At 37.1% G+C, this 16,556-nt stretch overlaps 1 protein-coding gene across 5 annotated transcripts in view; it reads right to left on the bottom strand.

The window, feature by feature from the left end:
• Nucleotides 1-5,114: 5,114 nt before the first annotated feature.
• LOC136858740 (long-chain-fatty-acid--CoA ligase 1) overlaps nucleotides 5,115-16,556 on the bottom strand; it is a 488,109-nt gene continuing 476,667 nt past the window's right edge. For all 5 annotated transcript variants that reach the window (XM_067138498.2, XM_067138499.2, XM_068225679.1 and 2 more), the window contains exons 10-12: nucleotides 14,503-14,646; nucleotides 12,745-12,918; nucleotides 5,115-9,358 (exon numbers count right to left, since the gene is read on the bottom strand). In XM_067138498.2, coding sequence (XP_066994599.2) covers nucleotides 9,221-9,358; nucleotides 12,745-12,918; nucleotides 14,503-14,646 — 456 coding nt within the window. In that variant the 3' untranslated portion in view covers nucleotides 5,115-9,220. The remainder of the gene's footprint in view (nucleotides 9,359-12,744; nucleotides 12,919-14,502; nucleotides 14,647-16,556) is intronic.

Consider the following 16,556-nt stretch of genomic DNA (forward strand, 5'->3'; position numbering starts at 1 on the left):
AACTTCACTCGTTTTCATAGTACCAATTTTTCTGACTATTAAGAAAATGAATTAATAATTTCATCTGGCTATTTCTAGCCGGGTGCAGCCCTTGTAAGGCAGACCCTCCGATGAGGGTGGGCGGCATCTGCCATGTGTAGGTAACTGCGTGTTATTGTGGTGGAGGATAGTGTTATGTGTGGTGTGTGAGTTGCAGGGATGTTGGGGACAGCACAAACACCCAGCCCCCGAGCCATTGGAATTAACGAATGAAGGTTAAAATCCCCGACCCGGCCGGGATTCGAACCCGGGGCCCTCTGAACGGAAGACCAGTACGCTGACCATTCAGCCAACGAGTCGGACATTAAGAAAATAATATAATCAAGGAAACCAATTTCCATCAGTTTATCTGTTAAATTTATCCGATAGCTTCAAGGATACTTGTTTCAACTCTATTTCAGTCTTTAATTGCAGGACTGTCCACATTTTTATTGTTAAATGCAGCCAAGAACCCAGTAATTTTTATAATTGCCAGGCATACCATAATTAGAAGTACTGTATTAACTTTATTCTGTTTCAATTTGTATACCGGTACTCATTATGGTTTATGTAACTATTAATAACACACAACAACGCAACAACACAACGCAGAACAAATCTCAGCTTGGTCTTTGGGGTGAGAAAACTGATTTGCATGTGTAAGGCTCCTTTTATAGTTACATGCCACATGCTACACGCCAAGCATGTGAATTAACATTGTATAAATGGGACCATTTTATACTTACCTGCTCGCGTCTCGTGGTCGCTTCCTCCCACCAGGCATGTGACGGAGGCGGGTCGGGACGAGCAGGTGGCCGCCACGCCTGACATGTCATGCCGCGCGGGTGGGACCAAAACCTTATGGGAATGTTTATAGTTGACGCTTCATACCGGGCGGTTCAGTACAGTTTGTGGTCTAATCGAGTGCTAACCAGGACAATGGATGCTGGATTAGATACAGAACTGCTCGTTAGCGAATGCATTGTAGATTGGTATTATGGGATCCAGGTAACGAAGACTACAAAAATCGAGATCTTCGGAATAAGGCATGGGAGTAAATCTGCAGCGTTATCACCCCTACGTATGAAGAAAGATTCATATAATGCACACTCTCGAAACCAAACTGATTCGGGTCAGTCCCAATTGAGTTATGTCCTCCCAAATCAACCTTCTACATCTTTGTCTGATCCAGGTCAATTCCAAATTTACTATAATGATCCACATCAACGCCGGCCATCATATATTTGCCTAGATGAATCTACACATTCTTGGAAATCAGCAAGTTCTGAATAGTTTTAAATGTGAAATGACTAGTCAGCAATATACAAAGGACATGAAGTTTACTCAAAGTTTACTCTAACATTTACAAACATAATGTTAGAAATAATTTACATTTAGTTTTTTACATGGTATTTTATATAATGTTCTTTGTATTTAATACATCTGTAGATTGTAGTTTCACAGAACCGCTCCATTGGACGAATGGGCAGGAAGTGTTCTCTTGTAATATGGAACTGACATTATATTTTTCCAAATAATTCATCAAATGATTTTGGGGTCATCCTAAAATAATTAAAAACATTGTTTCGTCCTGTCGTGGGTCAGTGTAAAGGATTTTGAAAGCTCCTATCATATACTGTATATTTGAATGTTCAGAGGATGAAAACTGAAAAACCTTTTCCTCTTTTTTTTTCCTGCCCTTATCTCGCAGAGGTATGCAGCTGCGAATACTTTAGATGTAAACTCTGCCATTGTACCTGCTCGACAGATACGAAACTATAAAAGGGTCCTTTCAAGTGCGAACGCCACATGCCTGGCTTCAAGCATGTGGCATGTAGCATGTGGCATGTAAGTATAAAAGGAGCCTTAATCTAGAGTATGTGTTCAGATAATGAGAATAATTCTTGTTGAGCCTCTATTAGTTCCTTGAATATTATAAATGTTAATGTAACCGTACATAATGTACGGTACGTTTAATGGTAGAGAGATATGTACGCAGATATGTTTCCATAAGTTATAACTGGAAGCCAGTTTATTCCTTACTTGAAATGTTTATAATTAAAGATTGCATCTAATACCAGTCCTTATTTTGTAGTAAACAAACATGCAGTTCAAAGCTTAAGAGGAGCAAAGAAATCAGTTGCATTTAATAATGTCTCATCAGTACAATTTTTGTATCTGTGAGTGAACTACAGCAATGACTGTAATTTTATATGCCAGACATATTGATATTTGGACTGGATGAAGTTTCTGTTGAAAGATGGATGCCACAAAATAAATATGATCAAATGGTAAAAGGTAACTAATTATAATAATTTTTTGTGAAGAAAGAAAATGTTTAACTGTGCAAGACCAACAAAGTAAACTATGTAATTGGTTCTGACAAAAATGTCCTAAACATATTTTTATGAAATTCAACTTAGGCTTGTGAGTATGAGTGGTGGGTGTCTCAGAGTATGGATTAAACCTTTCAAGTCTATTACCAATCTGGACTAGTCTGATTATTTGATACTCGTACAAAGTTTGAAGTCCTGTTACGTCTCTTCCATGACAAAATGCACACTTTGTACCTTTTGTATATAAATTTAGAAATACAATAGTGATATAATTGACTATAATTAATTCATTAATACAAAGGATTTGAAGCCTACATGGGAGTTGGAATTTCTATTCTATAGACCAAACCAACATGTTTGGATCATTTTATTAACAATTCTACACAATACCTCTCTCTTGTCTGTTATATGCCCGTGTTTGTGCACAGTGTTCATGTGTTGAACTGCTCCAATGCTATCAAACAACTGCTAACATTATAAGACACATCACCCTACTATGGTATAATATTGCATCCACAAGTATTTTAATTGCAATTTAACAAACACAACCACAAGATTTGAACCTCAAGAAACAGTCTGCTTGCTTGCAAGTGTCTTACATGAAGGAAAAATATTAAGAACATCACCATGTTTGATTTATAAGTGGGTGTGAGAAGAACTCTGTTGGCGGTCAATGTTTAAAATCAAAAAGGCAAGTTTGTAGTTTTATACAACAGTTGATATTGTGATCATAGTCATGGGACTTCTAGTTTTATATGAAATTCAAGCCGCAGAGATGTGACTTTTCATTTCAAAATCTCACAGAATCAAAATGATACACTTCATTACACAGTTCTGTGTAGAAATGAACTTAATAATTTTAATTTTAATTGAATTTCAAAATGAAATATTATTGCATGTAATGATTTAACAAATGAGTACCTAAACATGTAATTTATTCATCTTGTATTAGAATCCTTCAGAAATAATGATTGCTATTTCTGTTCTTATTGGGCGACGGAGAGAATACCTCTGACATTTGTGAATGGCATTGCCTAGCTACCTGCCGGGAGGCACGTGCTCTTTACGAGAGTTCCCAGCCGGTGAGTTGATGAACACAGGCGCACAGTCTATCACTCCAATTTGAACTTCAACAGGATTTCAGTGTGTGGTTAACCTACTTCGTAGATGGAATAATTTCAAACAGAGGTGTTTTTAAAATTTAATCACAGATAGATATTCAAGAACACGTGCAGAAATGAACCGAGGTTGATTGAGGTATGATTTTAGGAACCAAAATTATTGATTTAAAATAACTAATCATTAATATCACATCTATATAATATTATATTTAGCATTAAATGAAATGGTGTATTCCTTTTAGTGCCGGGACGTGTCCGAGGACTTTGGCTCGACAGGTACAGGTCTTTTGATTTGACACCCGTAGGGGACCTGCGTGTTATGATGAGGATGAAATGATGATGAACATGACACATACACCCAGTCCCCGTGCCAGGGGAATTAACCAATTATGGTTAAAATTTCCGACCCTGCCAGGAATCAAACCCGGGACCCATGTAACCAATGACCATTTAGCCATGGAGCCAGACATTCAGCATAAATGTAGAGTATGTAATGCCGCTTATCGCCGTAAGAATTTAACCATAGACTTTGCCCACAGAACTGTACTGTATAAATTCCCATTTCTCCAAAACAAAAGCTGTTCTCTGAAATTAGCACAGCTATTTTCTGCATCACTCAACTTGTGAAGATAAGCTAGCACATAGAAGACAGTAGAGTGACCACTATTTGTTTCCTTGAAATGGGAACCAACCAAGATCACTGGCTGATTGGCACAGGAATTTCTAAAGCCAGTAAGGTGATTATTAAGAATATTTCAAGAATGTACACTCAAAACTAGGGGACAAGTAATAAAAGTGATAGCATTTAAATAGGGCATGTTTATGTCCAGTGAAAAAAAAAAAAAAAAAAAAAAAATGAAAATAAATGAAAGAGAAATATTCATGTAACCAAGTTACCGAGAGTTTACAAAGTTGAGCTTACCTTATTTCAAGGGAGAAGAGCCCACTATCTCACAGTGTGGGCTTCTTTTTTGATGGAAACAATCTGGACACTTCTACCTTGTTATTTTTAAAAATTGTCATCTGTCTGATTTTCAGAGCTGTGGTAGGTCTTTCTGCTACCTACAATACAGGAATGAGAGATCCACCATTTTTGCATTCTTCTTCAAAATATGTTCTTAAATTATATACGAACTGTCTGGATTGTCTATTCTGAGTCAGACCCCGACCAAGTATTTTTTGTCATTATCAGAACAAGCCATTGCTCTCATCAAAATAATAGGAACATCTACAGTTAACTTAAATTTCAATCGCACACCTTTTTCACGTACACACTATTTATAAGAATGCACCCCTGCAAACACTTTATTTGTTTTTAATCTGCACTACAAAGAGACTTGAAATGTGAGTACGACAGCATGAGAGAGCAATGCAACAATTGCGCCTCGTGACCAGTAGAGGCTCAATGCCGGCAACAGCGGGTTGTTGACAAGAAATCAAAATAGATCCCTGTAACAGGACTTGCTGAGCAATTGCCTAAGAATATTCCCTGAAGCTCACTCTGGAACTGCCAGAGCTATTCTCTGGCTGGTCTCACAATAGTAATATTATTATCAAATTAGTGATAACTTAATATCTTCTTGAAGGAGAAATTAAACTTGGAAAGACAAGAAAAATAGTCCACCAGAAGCTCATGATCTATTGTTTTTCAGATATTTACTACCTCTGTCTTTCTCAAAATCATTTGGGTTTACAAATTTTCCAATTTCTTATGTTTCAACTTTGACCACAATTTCTTTAAACAATTTAGGTTTGCAGAGTATGGAAAAGTTAATATTAACATGTGATTTTCTGTGTATCTTGCTTGGTGAGAATTTTATTATAGTAACTTCTTTATCTTATCGATAGCAAGTTTATTATATGTAACATCATTAAAACAGGAACTAATTCAGTAGCACAAAATTCTGCTTCTATTTTACATCACAGTTTTTCCACAAAGTTGCATGGATCTGTTAAAATAGAAATATGCGGCAAGGAAACGGCTGCTGTGATCTTTCTTGAGGAATTAAATATTATTTTCTACAACTTTTCAGTTCACAATATATCAACTGCCCATAGTATACAGTTCATACATTCATATGCGATGGTTCTCATTTATTAATTTTTTCTTTTAGTTTGCAACAGTGGAAGACAATTTTCAGTCAGATTAAAATGTAATACCTAGAATATTTGAACAGTAATGCTACTGTGATCAACAGTATTTAGTCTTCCTCCCACTTGGCAAAACCTTGTACCGGTAAACAGCAATATTCTTCATCGCTTAGATCGTAATATGCTACAACAGATGTTGTAGATTCACCAATATTACCTCCTCTGCACAAATATATTCATTCAATTACTTTGAAGAATAGATGTACAGTAGTTATAAACTAACATGTCAGCATTCAGCACAGGGCTGAAGTTAAGCTCCTTGGTGCAAAGTATCAATAATTTAACAAAAACAAAGCTTTAGTTTGAACAGACAGATTAACTATTAAATTGTAATATCTTTCCAGCCTATGTCCACATTTATATACAAGATTCCTGGGCTTATACTGTTATTAATACTGCCATAACTAAGAACACAAAGAAATGACAATAGCAAGATATGAAAGTGAAGTTTAATATACCGTATGCATTAAGTCAATCCAATCATGAACAATATTGACAGTTAAAACAAGGAAGGGAGAAGAATTACAATGAATGATAGAAGATTTCTTAAAACATTTGTGTTACTTAAAACTTATTCAACAGCAAAATGCATTAAATTCTATTGCTTACATGGGAAAGCTTTCTCTAAATGAGATGGAGGATCTAGGAGTAAAATATTTTGAATGCAAAACTGGGCAGAAGAATGTTGTAAATATAGTTGGGGAACAAGCTCAGAAATTTACTTGCAAACCATTCAGAACACTCAGCATCGCACGTAGTTTATAATTTCTTATTCAAGTAAACAATGCCTGAATTGAAATTGAGGGATAAGAAATTGGACAGTTCTTCCTATATCTCTTTGAGTCTAGGTTGCTATTCTATAGAGGAAGGAAAAAGAAAGAAAACTTCAAACTATATCAGGAAAAGAACATGGAATGAAACATTTGCCTTAAAATTCTCTGTAGATAACATTATTAATACAAATGTTTTGAAATATAGATTAAAAAACACATACTATTTCTGTTAAATGTGCTACGGAGAGGAAGCAACTCTCAAGAAGGCAGCGACAGAACTTAAACCAAAGTACTATCCAGACAAATGTTGATCTCTCATTGGAATAAGAGTTTATTTTGTCATTCAGCTTTCAGGACATGCTGGGATATATTAGTTTGTAACATGTAGCTGAGCAAGCAGCTTTAATTGACAGAACTGATTCTGCACAAAATAAGTTTGGAATATAAGATCTGAAAGAATGGATGAGATGAAAACCTAAATCCCTAGTGTAATAAAGCATTCACCTACTACATTGAAGTATTTATTGTAATTGCTTACTTATTGTTGTTTCTTAGTACCTTTTACTGTTTTATGTCTTGAGATTATTTTTTTCAAATTACCACACTGATGTGAATATCTCTTGTTTTTATTAGAAAGTGATTTTTATAATCTTTTAGTAGTGGTGATATACATATATATTAAAAAATGAAGTATACTTTATCCTAGTGGCAAACCAATAATTAGGAAAGTTGTAAAATAAAAATAAACCAAGCCAAACCTCATGGTGCAACAGCCCCTAAAGGGCCATGGCCTACCAAGTGACCGCTGCTCAGCCCAAAGTTCTGCAGATTACGAGGTGTCATGTCATCAGCATGACGAATCCTCTTGGCCATTGTTCTTGGCTTTCTAGACAGGGGCTGCTATCTCACCATCAGATAGCTCCTCAAATGTAATCACATAGGCTGTTTAGAACTTGAACCAGTCCTCAGATAGAGGTAAAAATCCTCTGACCTGGCTGGGAATTGAACCTGAGGCTCCGGGTAAGAGGCAGGTTAACAGCGGGGCTGGCAGAATAAAATAAAATAAAATTCTAAGCCCTTAATTAAAATATTGTTAAACCAAGTAAGTTGGCTACATGGAATGAGTCATTTACCTGTAAGCTTGCACTTGGGAGATAGCAAGTTTGAACCCCACTGCTTGTAGCTGTGAATATGTTTTCTATGGATTCCAACTAATTAAGGCCAATGTTGCTCCCTTCCCAGTTCAAACCCTTTCCTATCCCATCATCATTGAAAACCTATGAGTTAGTGTGATGTCAAACACACAATGGAAAAAATGAAATGTATAAGATGAAACCTGTTTATCTTTTGTTGCACTGTCAGTAAAGTAGTTCTTTTCAAAAGAAATTCCCTCAAAAGCTGCCCATCTTGATGATGCTCTTATGTATTCAATTTTAGCATCTCAGTCTTCTGAGCAGAACAGTAGCTGGCAGCATCTTGGCAAGGTGTGGCAATCCAACTCATGAGCCTTATGCCACACTGTGGCGAAACACTGGTAATTTCACGAGGTGACAATTTAAATCCATAGAGTTATAAAGCATTTGTTGTAAACAAGGGATAGGACAAGCAATGCATCATTTCCATTCATAATACTCTGCTTTAATGTGTCGAAGACTGGGGATCAAGTTGCAAATATTTTGTTGATATTTTGCCTAAATTTTTGACTGATTTGTTCTATAGGATTATCAGTTTTTTAAAAATTATCCTTTACAAAAGTATGATGTTCAGTTGGTGAACATTTCATCCAGACTAATGATACTTTCGAATCGTCACATAAAAAGTGTAGGTGAATGCAATACCATTCTGTACTTGAAATATGTAAACTTATTGGAAGTGTGCGGCTTCTTTGAGTATCATCAGGAGTACAAAATACTCAGGACTAATATATAATTTGACAGTCTTATCTTCAGTGACAATGACTAGAGAAAATGTGGAGAATCTAAATCAAAAGAAGCTACTTTATACCTTAATCCTTGGCTGTGAACTGAATCAAATCATAGGTAGTTTACAAGTTCAAATGCATGGAATTTTTAAGCAGAGTGAGGTAAAGCAAGTTTTAGTCATTTACTATAAGCCGTTTTGGAACAAAATATTTGTTGGACATAATGTAATATTGTTCCTGGATATCTAAATAATTCTTTGTATCACATTTCAGGTTCAAAGGCAATTAGTCATTTTCTTTGGGGTCTTTCAGTTCAACCTCCAATTAACAAGGTTGATTCTTAAGATATTCTTAGAATCAAATCTGCCAGCTTCTTTCCTTATTTACAAAGAATAGGGTGGATCTATATGAAAATAATATATTTTAAACTGTGGTAAAAACTAACAACAGATTGCTTCAACTTTAGTATTTCACGTTTAGATGAGACATTTTTTGAGAAATACCTTTGTGTGGTGAGAATTTTCATTTTGCAGATATCCTTAATAAAGATGTGTTCTGAATTTTTAAATAAGTTATGGTCACCTTCATGACCATTAACAAACAATCTTCCTCTGTCAGGGAGCAATAGTACACAAAATAAAGGTGCCCACCCATAAACCCCATTCACTAGTAACCACCCTGCCCGTTTTTCCGCACACATGTTCGTCAACTCAATCTCACTCATTCAGGACACTGTACATCACTTGAAACTGGATCTCACTGCAGTCACTTTAAGGAGTCCCAGTAAACATGTATGAAATTCTTCTTCCATTCACTACATTTCACCACTATGTATTTCTATGTTCTCAGGATTTGGTCCATTCCTGGGTTTCACAGAAATACATCCATTCAAACACATTCCTATGTCAATTTTGAATACATATCTTCAATTTGAGGCTTAAAGTAGGCTTTCAGTTGTGGCCGTTTGCTCTTCAGGGTTGGAGTCAACAAACCATTTTGTACAGAGAATGGATCAGGATGAAGATAGATATCCTTCACCTGAAAATTACAAGGAAATTTTATATTAGATACAAAATAATAATAATAATAATAATAATAATAATAATAATAATAATAATAATAATAATAATAATAATAATAATAATAATAATAATAATCGTATGGCCTCAGCTACCGTGTGCAGACATTTCGATTTGACGCCATCTGGCTGTCTGCTCGTCAATTTCGACGTTCCGTTTTACTCTAGGTCCGCTAGATGGCAGACAGAGTAAACCGGATCTCTCTTGGGCGTCTATGGCTGAGATTTAATTAATTTTGTCGGGTAAATACCAAATGTATCACCAGAGATCTTTTACATGCCGACATCGTACGACATGGAGTGTCGAATGGACTTTTTTCCGCCCTTCAAAAATCCGACTACCTTTGCCGGGTTTGAACCCGCTATCTTGGGATTCAGAGGCCGACACTCTACCACGGATCCACAGAGGCAGCTATAATAATAATAATAATTAATCATGTAATATAGGCTTCTAAATAAATAACATCAGCATTACAAGGACTATTAACCCCTTCCCAGCATCAACCGCTTATAAGTGTCAAGGTCATATTTTGCAAGTTCCGTGAACCATTTATAAGCATCATCCAAGTTTGTGTGTTTATTACAGTTTTTTTCTTTTTCGAGGGGGCTCCCAAAGCCCACTGCCCCTGTGTGGCAATTGTCACTATTCTACATTGCCTCTGACATGTTATTAGTTCTAAGAAGAAATATAGCCGGGAGGAGTGGGAGATGATACTACAGAAGTATCGGCCTGTTTCCATGTCAGACATGCTACCAAGTAGATATTTGTGTTGGTAAGGCGGTGTTAGGGCATGGTATCAAGAGTCGGGAAAAACCACATTGGCAGAAAAAGGAAGAGCCTACATGTAAAACCTGACTTTTTGTTGATAGCACATGCAAGGATGTGGGCTGGAAAGTTCCAGAGGTTATGTTAGTTAGAAATACGTGTCATGCAGTCATAACCATTTCCTTGCCATTGTCAATTATTATGGGGACCAGTCCTCCTTGTCACTGCCGGCAGCGGCTCGGGTCCACTAGCGTCCGGGCTTTGGGCCACAGGTTGGTCCCATGGTCCAGCAGCCAGTGGTCCCTGGTGCCAAGTCTCTGTGTTGAGAAATGGGATTAAGAGCCAAGCCTTACGTGTTGTAAGGGGCTATCTTCCTACACCTGTTGATGTCTCTCTTGTGCGGTGTTGCTGGAACACACTTGTCACTGCATGTGTTTATTACAGATTGTGTCAACCGCTTATAAGCGTCAGAAGTTTATAGATAATTCTGACATCTATTGGTCTTACTTTGCAACAAAGTACTACATTTTATTTCCATGGAATGTCGTATTCCATGTAGAATTCACGTGACCATGCACTCGTTTTCCATGTGGTCAGTAGTTGAAGCAATATGGCTTCTGCACTAAAATCCCCAAGTGTAAATAAACATAGTAATTTAGCAGTGATATTGAACGAATGCTCTTGTTTTGCAACAAAAGTGACAATTATTCTTCCAAATCGAATGATGAATTCCACAACGACAGACACGAATGTGAAAAAATTGAAGACATTCAGACTGACTGGGTCACGTTTGGAAGGCTGCGCAATAGATTCAATTTTACTGGCAATAGTGGGATTCATGCTAACTTTGGGGATAAACCAGAACCACTGACAATATTTAAACATTTTATTATTGATGAAAAATTATCTGAAGTTAAAAAAAAAAATGTAACATGCGGAAAATTAATGCTCAGTTAAGGGGTTAAATGAAATTCAGTTAAATACAAAGTATGCAACCGAGCTCAGTTTGGTGATATTTGAAGGTACTCAAATACACTTGTCTTGTGTGTCTGGTGCATGAAAGAATCCTGAGGGACAAGATTTCTGCACTTCATTTCTCAAAAACTTTAAAGTAGTTGGTGGGCTGTAAAACCAATACCCAACATTGTTGTTAGCAAATAGGAAGCGTTATCTGTTTTGAAATTATCATAATCAGAAAAAGCTGGGAACACACACAATGATATACATAACGGCTGGCTAGTGTGGTCATAGGAAGAACACAAAGCAAAGACTAGGTGAAGTTCTACCCTTAGGTCATGTGCCCTACCATTAAGGAAGCATTTAAGGTAACATGTATTTACAAAATTCTTCTTCTTTAAAAGATGGTTTTCATAGTGTTTAAGCATTACACTCCTTTCTCATATGCTAGAAGAAACTTGACAATGTAGCAATGGTCACATTCTAGTTGTGAACTTTCTTTCTCATTCGCCAGCACCATACCCTCACTTAGAGGTGCGAGAGAAGGAAGCGGGGTAATGGTAAAATTGACTGATTTTGCGATGAGATACTTTGGCACCATAATGCATAGTTTATATTCTGTACACTAGATGGTGACAGGAACAATTTTGTTAATTTTCTGGAAGGTCGACAGAAATTTTCTTTCCTAGAAAGTTTCAGTCCCCTTTCTTCAATGAAGGAAAGATTTCTCATGATAAAAAGTGTATGAAACTAGAAACACAAATAATGTGAGAAAAATATAAACCAAAGAGATAAATTTTCTTGCAGTATTAGTTTTCACTGTACTAGAGTGAACCACATCAATGGTGCCAATATAGCAATTTTTCAGCCAGACCTAGCAGATTCAAGATGCTTTTAGCAGGTGGAATTAAAAAAAACCATGTATGTTCATGTAGGAATTTAATGGTTATTTCAGCTTCTTGCAGTATAAAAACATTTCATTTATGATAAAGGAATTTAGCGATAGCATTGTGCATTAATGGTTTTGTTGGGCTTTGAGAGTTCATAATACACCAGACACAACACAGACACTAATGTGCTTGTTAGTTTCCCATGCAGTTGTGTTGGCCAGGCTAAACTAAACAAGTGAAACTCGGGAAATAAACACTTGGTTACTGTTTATTCTAATGTGTGGTTATAGTGTACGACACTATTCGATGCATTTTAGAAAAGACTTTTGTGAATATTCACATATTATTTGTCTGTGATTTGTTATAGTAAGTAAAATGAATTAGGTGAGATAGTTACAAACTGGAACCCAAAATTATGAGGACTGATTACTTGCAAAGGACTTAGGTCCACCATTAGCTAAACTTTGTATAACTCAGGTATTTAGGGATAAAAATAGAACATATAATTTTTATTAAAAAGTACAAAAATGGGATTGAATGTGTGGTTGTCTAACTAACTCATTATTTGGCTAAAAGACCCAAAACATTGTGCTCCATTCCTTGTGAACCCCACAAACTGCCACTGGCAAAGATAAGAACAAATGTAAAAACAGTAAGGGACAATAAATAAGCTGCACACTTCACATACTGCTGTATTCACAGACAAGCTTTCTCCTTGTAACTTGATGCTGACCTGTTCAAAGGATCGGAGTCCTCCTTCCTTGCCCCAGGCTATCATGTCATCCATTATAAGTTTCTTGACTTCAGGATTAGCACACAGAACCGAGAGTGTACCAGGAATCTGATTCTCACAGGCCCAGGACTTTATCACATCTACATCAGGTACCACTACAGCAACAATACAGGACTGAAAACAGAAACAAGGATGACCTGTAAGCCTTGCTATATTGCAACAATAGTGTTAAATTATAAAAGAACATTAGTAGTCTCAGCTTATGGTGAAGGCTGATTTGATCTCTGTTGAATCTTCTCGAGATTGCATGTGGTTATTTTAAAATGCCACCTCCTTCCCACTCCTAGCCCTTTCCTATCCCATCGTCGTTATAAGACCTATGTGTGTCTGTGCGACGTAAAGCAACTTAAAAAAATATAAAACTATAAATCATAAATGTTAGATTTTGGTGGGTAAACTACAAATATGCTGAACTTTTTTATATGAGTGTACGGTATATAAATATATATATATAAAAATACCACTCACTCACTCATGATATCTCACAATCCACCAAACTGACGGGAGTGAAATTTTATGTAGAGGTTCCTCTTAGGTCATTAGTAACAGTTAAGAAACCTTTCTGGAAAATTCAACCCATATGGAATAAAAAAGAAAAGAGTAAAATTATGCAATGTTTAAGGAGCAATAGGTTGTGAGCTGCAATAATACATTTTTATATCGCTTGGGCTCACATGTCTCTAGTCGTGGTTTTGTCTGTGGTTTGACCATTGGCCACTGTTTTGGCAGGCAGACCATATTTTGTAATGGCGGCTTCTACACACATCCCTCATCTTTCAGGTAAGTTATGAATACGGTGTCAGAAAAACTGCTTGTATTTTGCAGCATTCGTCAACCCATTTTCCAACTTCCTCAAAATTGCTGAAGTGCTGCTCTGCGAGGGCATCCCCCATTGATGCGAAGAGATGATAGTCAGATGGTGCCAGGTTGGGGAAGTACGGCGGGTGCGGAAGGATGTCCCATCCAAGCGATTTCAAAGTGTCTTTCACTGGTTTTGCTGTGTGAGACGGCGCATTGTCGTGTAACAAAATTCACTTTGCCGTGTCTTCTGGCCCATTCCGGTCATCTTTCGATCAATGCTTGATTTAAATTAATCATTTGCTGGTGATAGCGTTGTGCATTATTGGTTTCGTTGGGCTTCAAAAGTTCATAATACACTATACTGCTTTGGTTCCACCGGACACAACACAGACACTAATGTTTGGTGGACTTAACTTGTGTGTGTTGGTAGGTTAATGTCAGACGAACAAACTGACGTATGTGTCAAATTCATGCGTTGCGTACTGTTTCTTAGTGAAACCAGAAAAGACTTATGCATACACCTGGTATATTCTACATACAGCACAGACAAGTGTAGCCGAGGCAGTTTGACTGAGATGTCTAGGCTTAGCATGTTTGGTACAACTTGTGAACTGATGGCAGGTAGCAAGTTGTTTCCTTACGAGTTTCATTAACAGAAAAACTTCATGTGAGGACTAGGGAATTCCACTAGTAAAGAGAAAAGTACCCCTCTTATAAAATGTTTCAAAGTGTTTTTTTAAACAGTAAAGTTGAATATTAGACTAGTAGAAATTAAAAATCCGTTACATCTTTCTGACTGAACATATGAAATGTTAATATCAGGTGAACTGGTTTAAGTGCTGATAGCCAATATTACAAACAAACAAAACTGACTGTTGCAGGTGACTTGTAGCTTACCTTGAGGGACTCGCCACACACAAACACTTGTTGAACATATTGACTGCGGAGGTACATGTTTTCAATCTTCTCAGGCACAATGTATTCTCCTTGAGATAACTTGAAGATATGCTTCTTTCTATCAATGATCTTTAAAGTTCCATTCTGTAAAAGGAAAAAAAAATAAAATCATTAAATCAGATATAACACACTGATCTATGTACAACTGTTGATAAAATGAAATTTTGCAGAAATATATCAAAGGAAAACCATAATACAACATTTTATATATACAGAGGAGTCCAGAAAAATGTTGGCAATCTTTGATGGTCAATATTAATGGAACAAAATGACATACCATTACAATTATTGCACGAACTGCTGACTGAACTATGGCTGTCAGTGTTGCTGGTGTGATAGCCACACAAAACACGGTTTGATTGGCCCATTCTTCTTTGAAGGTACCGTAACTGTTGAGGTGTATCTTCATATGCTGCAAACATCGTACAGTTGATCGGCTTACCTTAATGGTTTCTCGTAGCTCATTCAGTGTAGTTGGCTTCTGTCAATAAAATTCAAGGTCCCCCATAGGTAGAAGTCAAGAGGTGTAAGGTCTGGAGACCATGGTGAGTACTCAACAGTTCCTCTTCGACCTATCCGTCGTCCAGGTAGATTTTCATCCAAGTAGGCTCTGACATCTCTGTGGTAGTGAGGCAGCCTGATTCACAGATTTTTGAGGTAACCTAGTAAAATGTTGCAACAAAGCAGAGTTGGAAACTTTTCTTATGCACATCTTGAACAGTACCATCGGCTTCAAATTTATCCCGAATACAATAAATTGTTGTACTTGTTGGTGGCTGAGTTCTGTACACACTACGCCATTGCCATTGTACCTCCATCATTTTCATACTTCCAGTACCACTTCAATACGGCCTTACCGGGTGAGTTGGCCATGCGCGTAGAGGCGCGTGGCTGTGAGCTTGCATCCGGGAGATAGTAGGTTCGAATCCCACTATCGGCAGCCCTGAAAATGGTTTTCCGTGGTTTCCCATTTTCACACCAGGCAAATGCTGGGGCTGTACCTTAATTAAGGCCACGGCTGCTTCCTTCCAACTCCTAGGCCTTTCCTATCCCATCGTCACCATAAGACCTTTCTGTGTCGGTGCGACATAAAGCCCATAGCAATACGGCCTTGCGTTGCTCAAACGCAATTGTACTTCATTCATTGCTGCACTGTCATCTGCTGGAAAATGCACCAAGATTGTCCCACCATTCACGTGACCATCATCTGTTGAGAAAACAATGGACTATGCTACCATGCAAGAATTGCAAGGGTATGTCATTTTGTTCCAAAGATATTAACTATCAAAGAATGTCTACATTTTTCTGGACCCCTCTGTATATATACACACTGATGAGCGTACAGGAAAACACCACCTTAAGATATTTGAGAAACTGATATATGATATAAATTTTAACATTTCTCACTCTCTCCTATTAAACTTTTTACTACTATGTACTGAATCTTAGGAAATGTTCTCAAAAGATTGCCAAATTGAATAAAATCAACAATAGGCAATAATAGCCAACAATAGACAATCCTGAAAGTATAGCATACCTGCCAACTTTCAAAAAGAGAAATCCAAAGTTCCTAAAGCAGAAAATTACCAGCTGCTATCAAAAGTCAAACAAATCAAATTTGACCACAGAAAGCAAAACCAAACGCGGATATTCAAAATCAGTACAATAACGCTGTTCATCCGTACAACCGTAAAACACACTCAACATCCGTACATTTTATGGAAAAACCGGAATGGTATGGTATAGTGTTACACAGATGTAAATGACTGCCTATCACCAGAGTGTAAATCTTTGTTTCCATACCCTAACTGTTACCTCACTGTGTGAGGGAGGGAATTCTGTAACCTTCTACTCAGTGTTAAACAGCACTTGTGAGAATGAAGATGCCATTGAGCTCAGAGGATACTGCTAGGGCACTGACATTGGTAGAGGTTGGACACAGCTTGCATTATGTGGCTGAGGTGTTACACTGTGCTCCATCAACATTTTCACGT

This window comes from Anabrus simplex, chromosome 1 (assembly GCF_040414725.1).
Source record: "Anabrus simplex isolate iqAnaSimp1 chromosome 1, ASM4041472v1, whole genome shotgun sequence".
Lineage (NCBI taxonomy): Eukaryota > Metazoa > Arthropoda > Insecta > Orthoptera > Tettigoniidae > Anabrus > Anabrus simplex.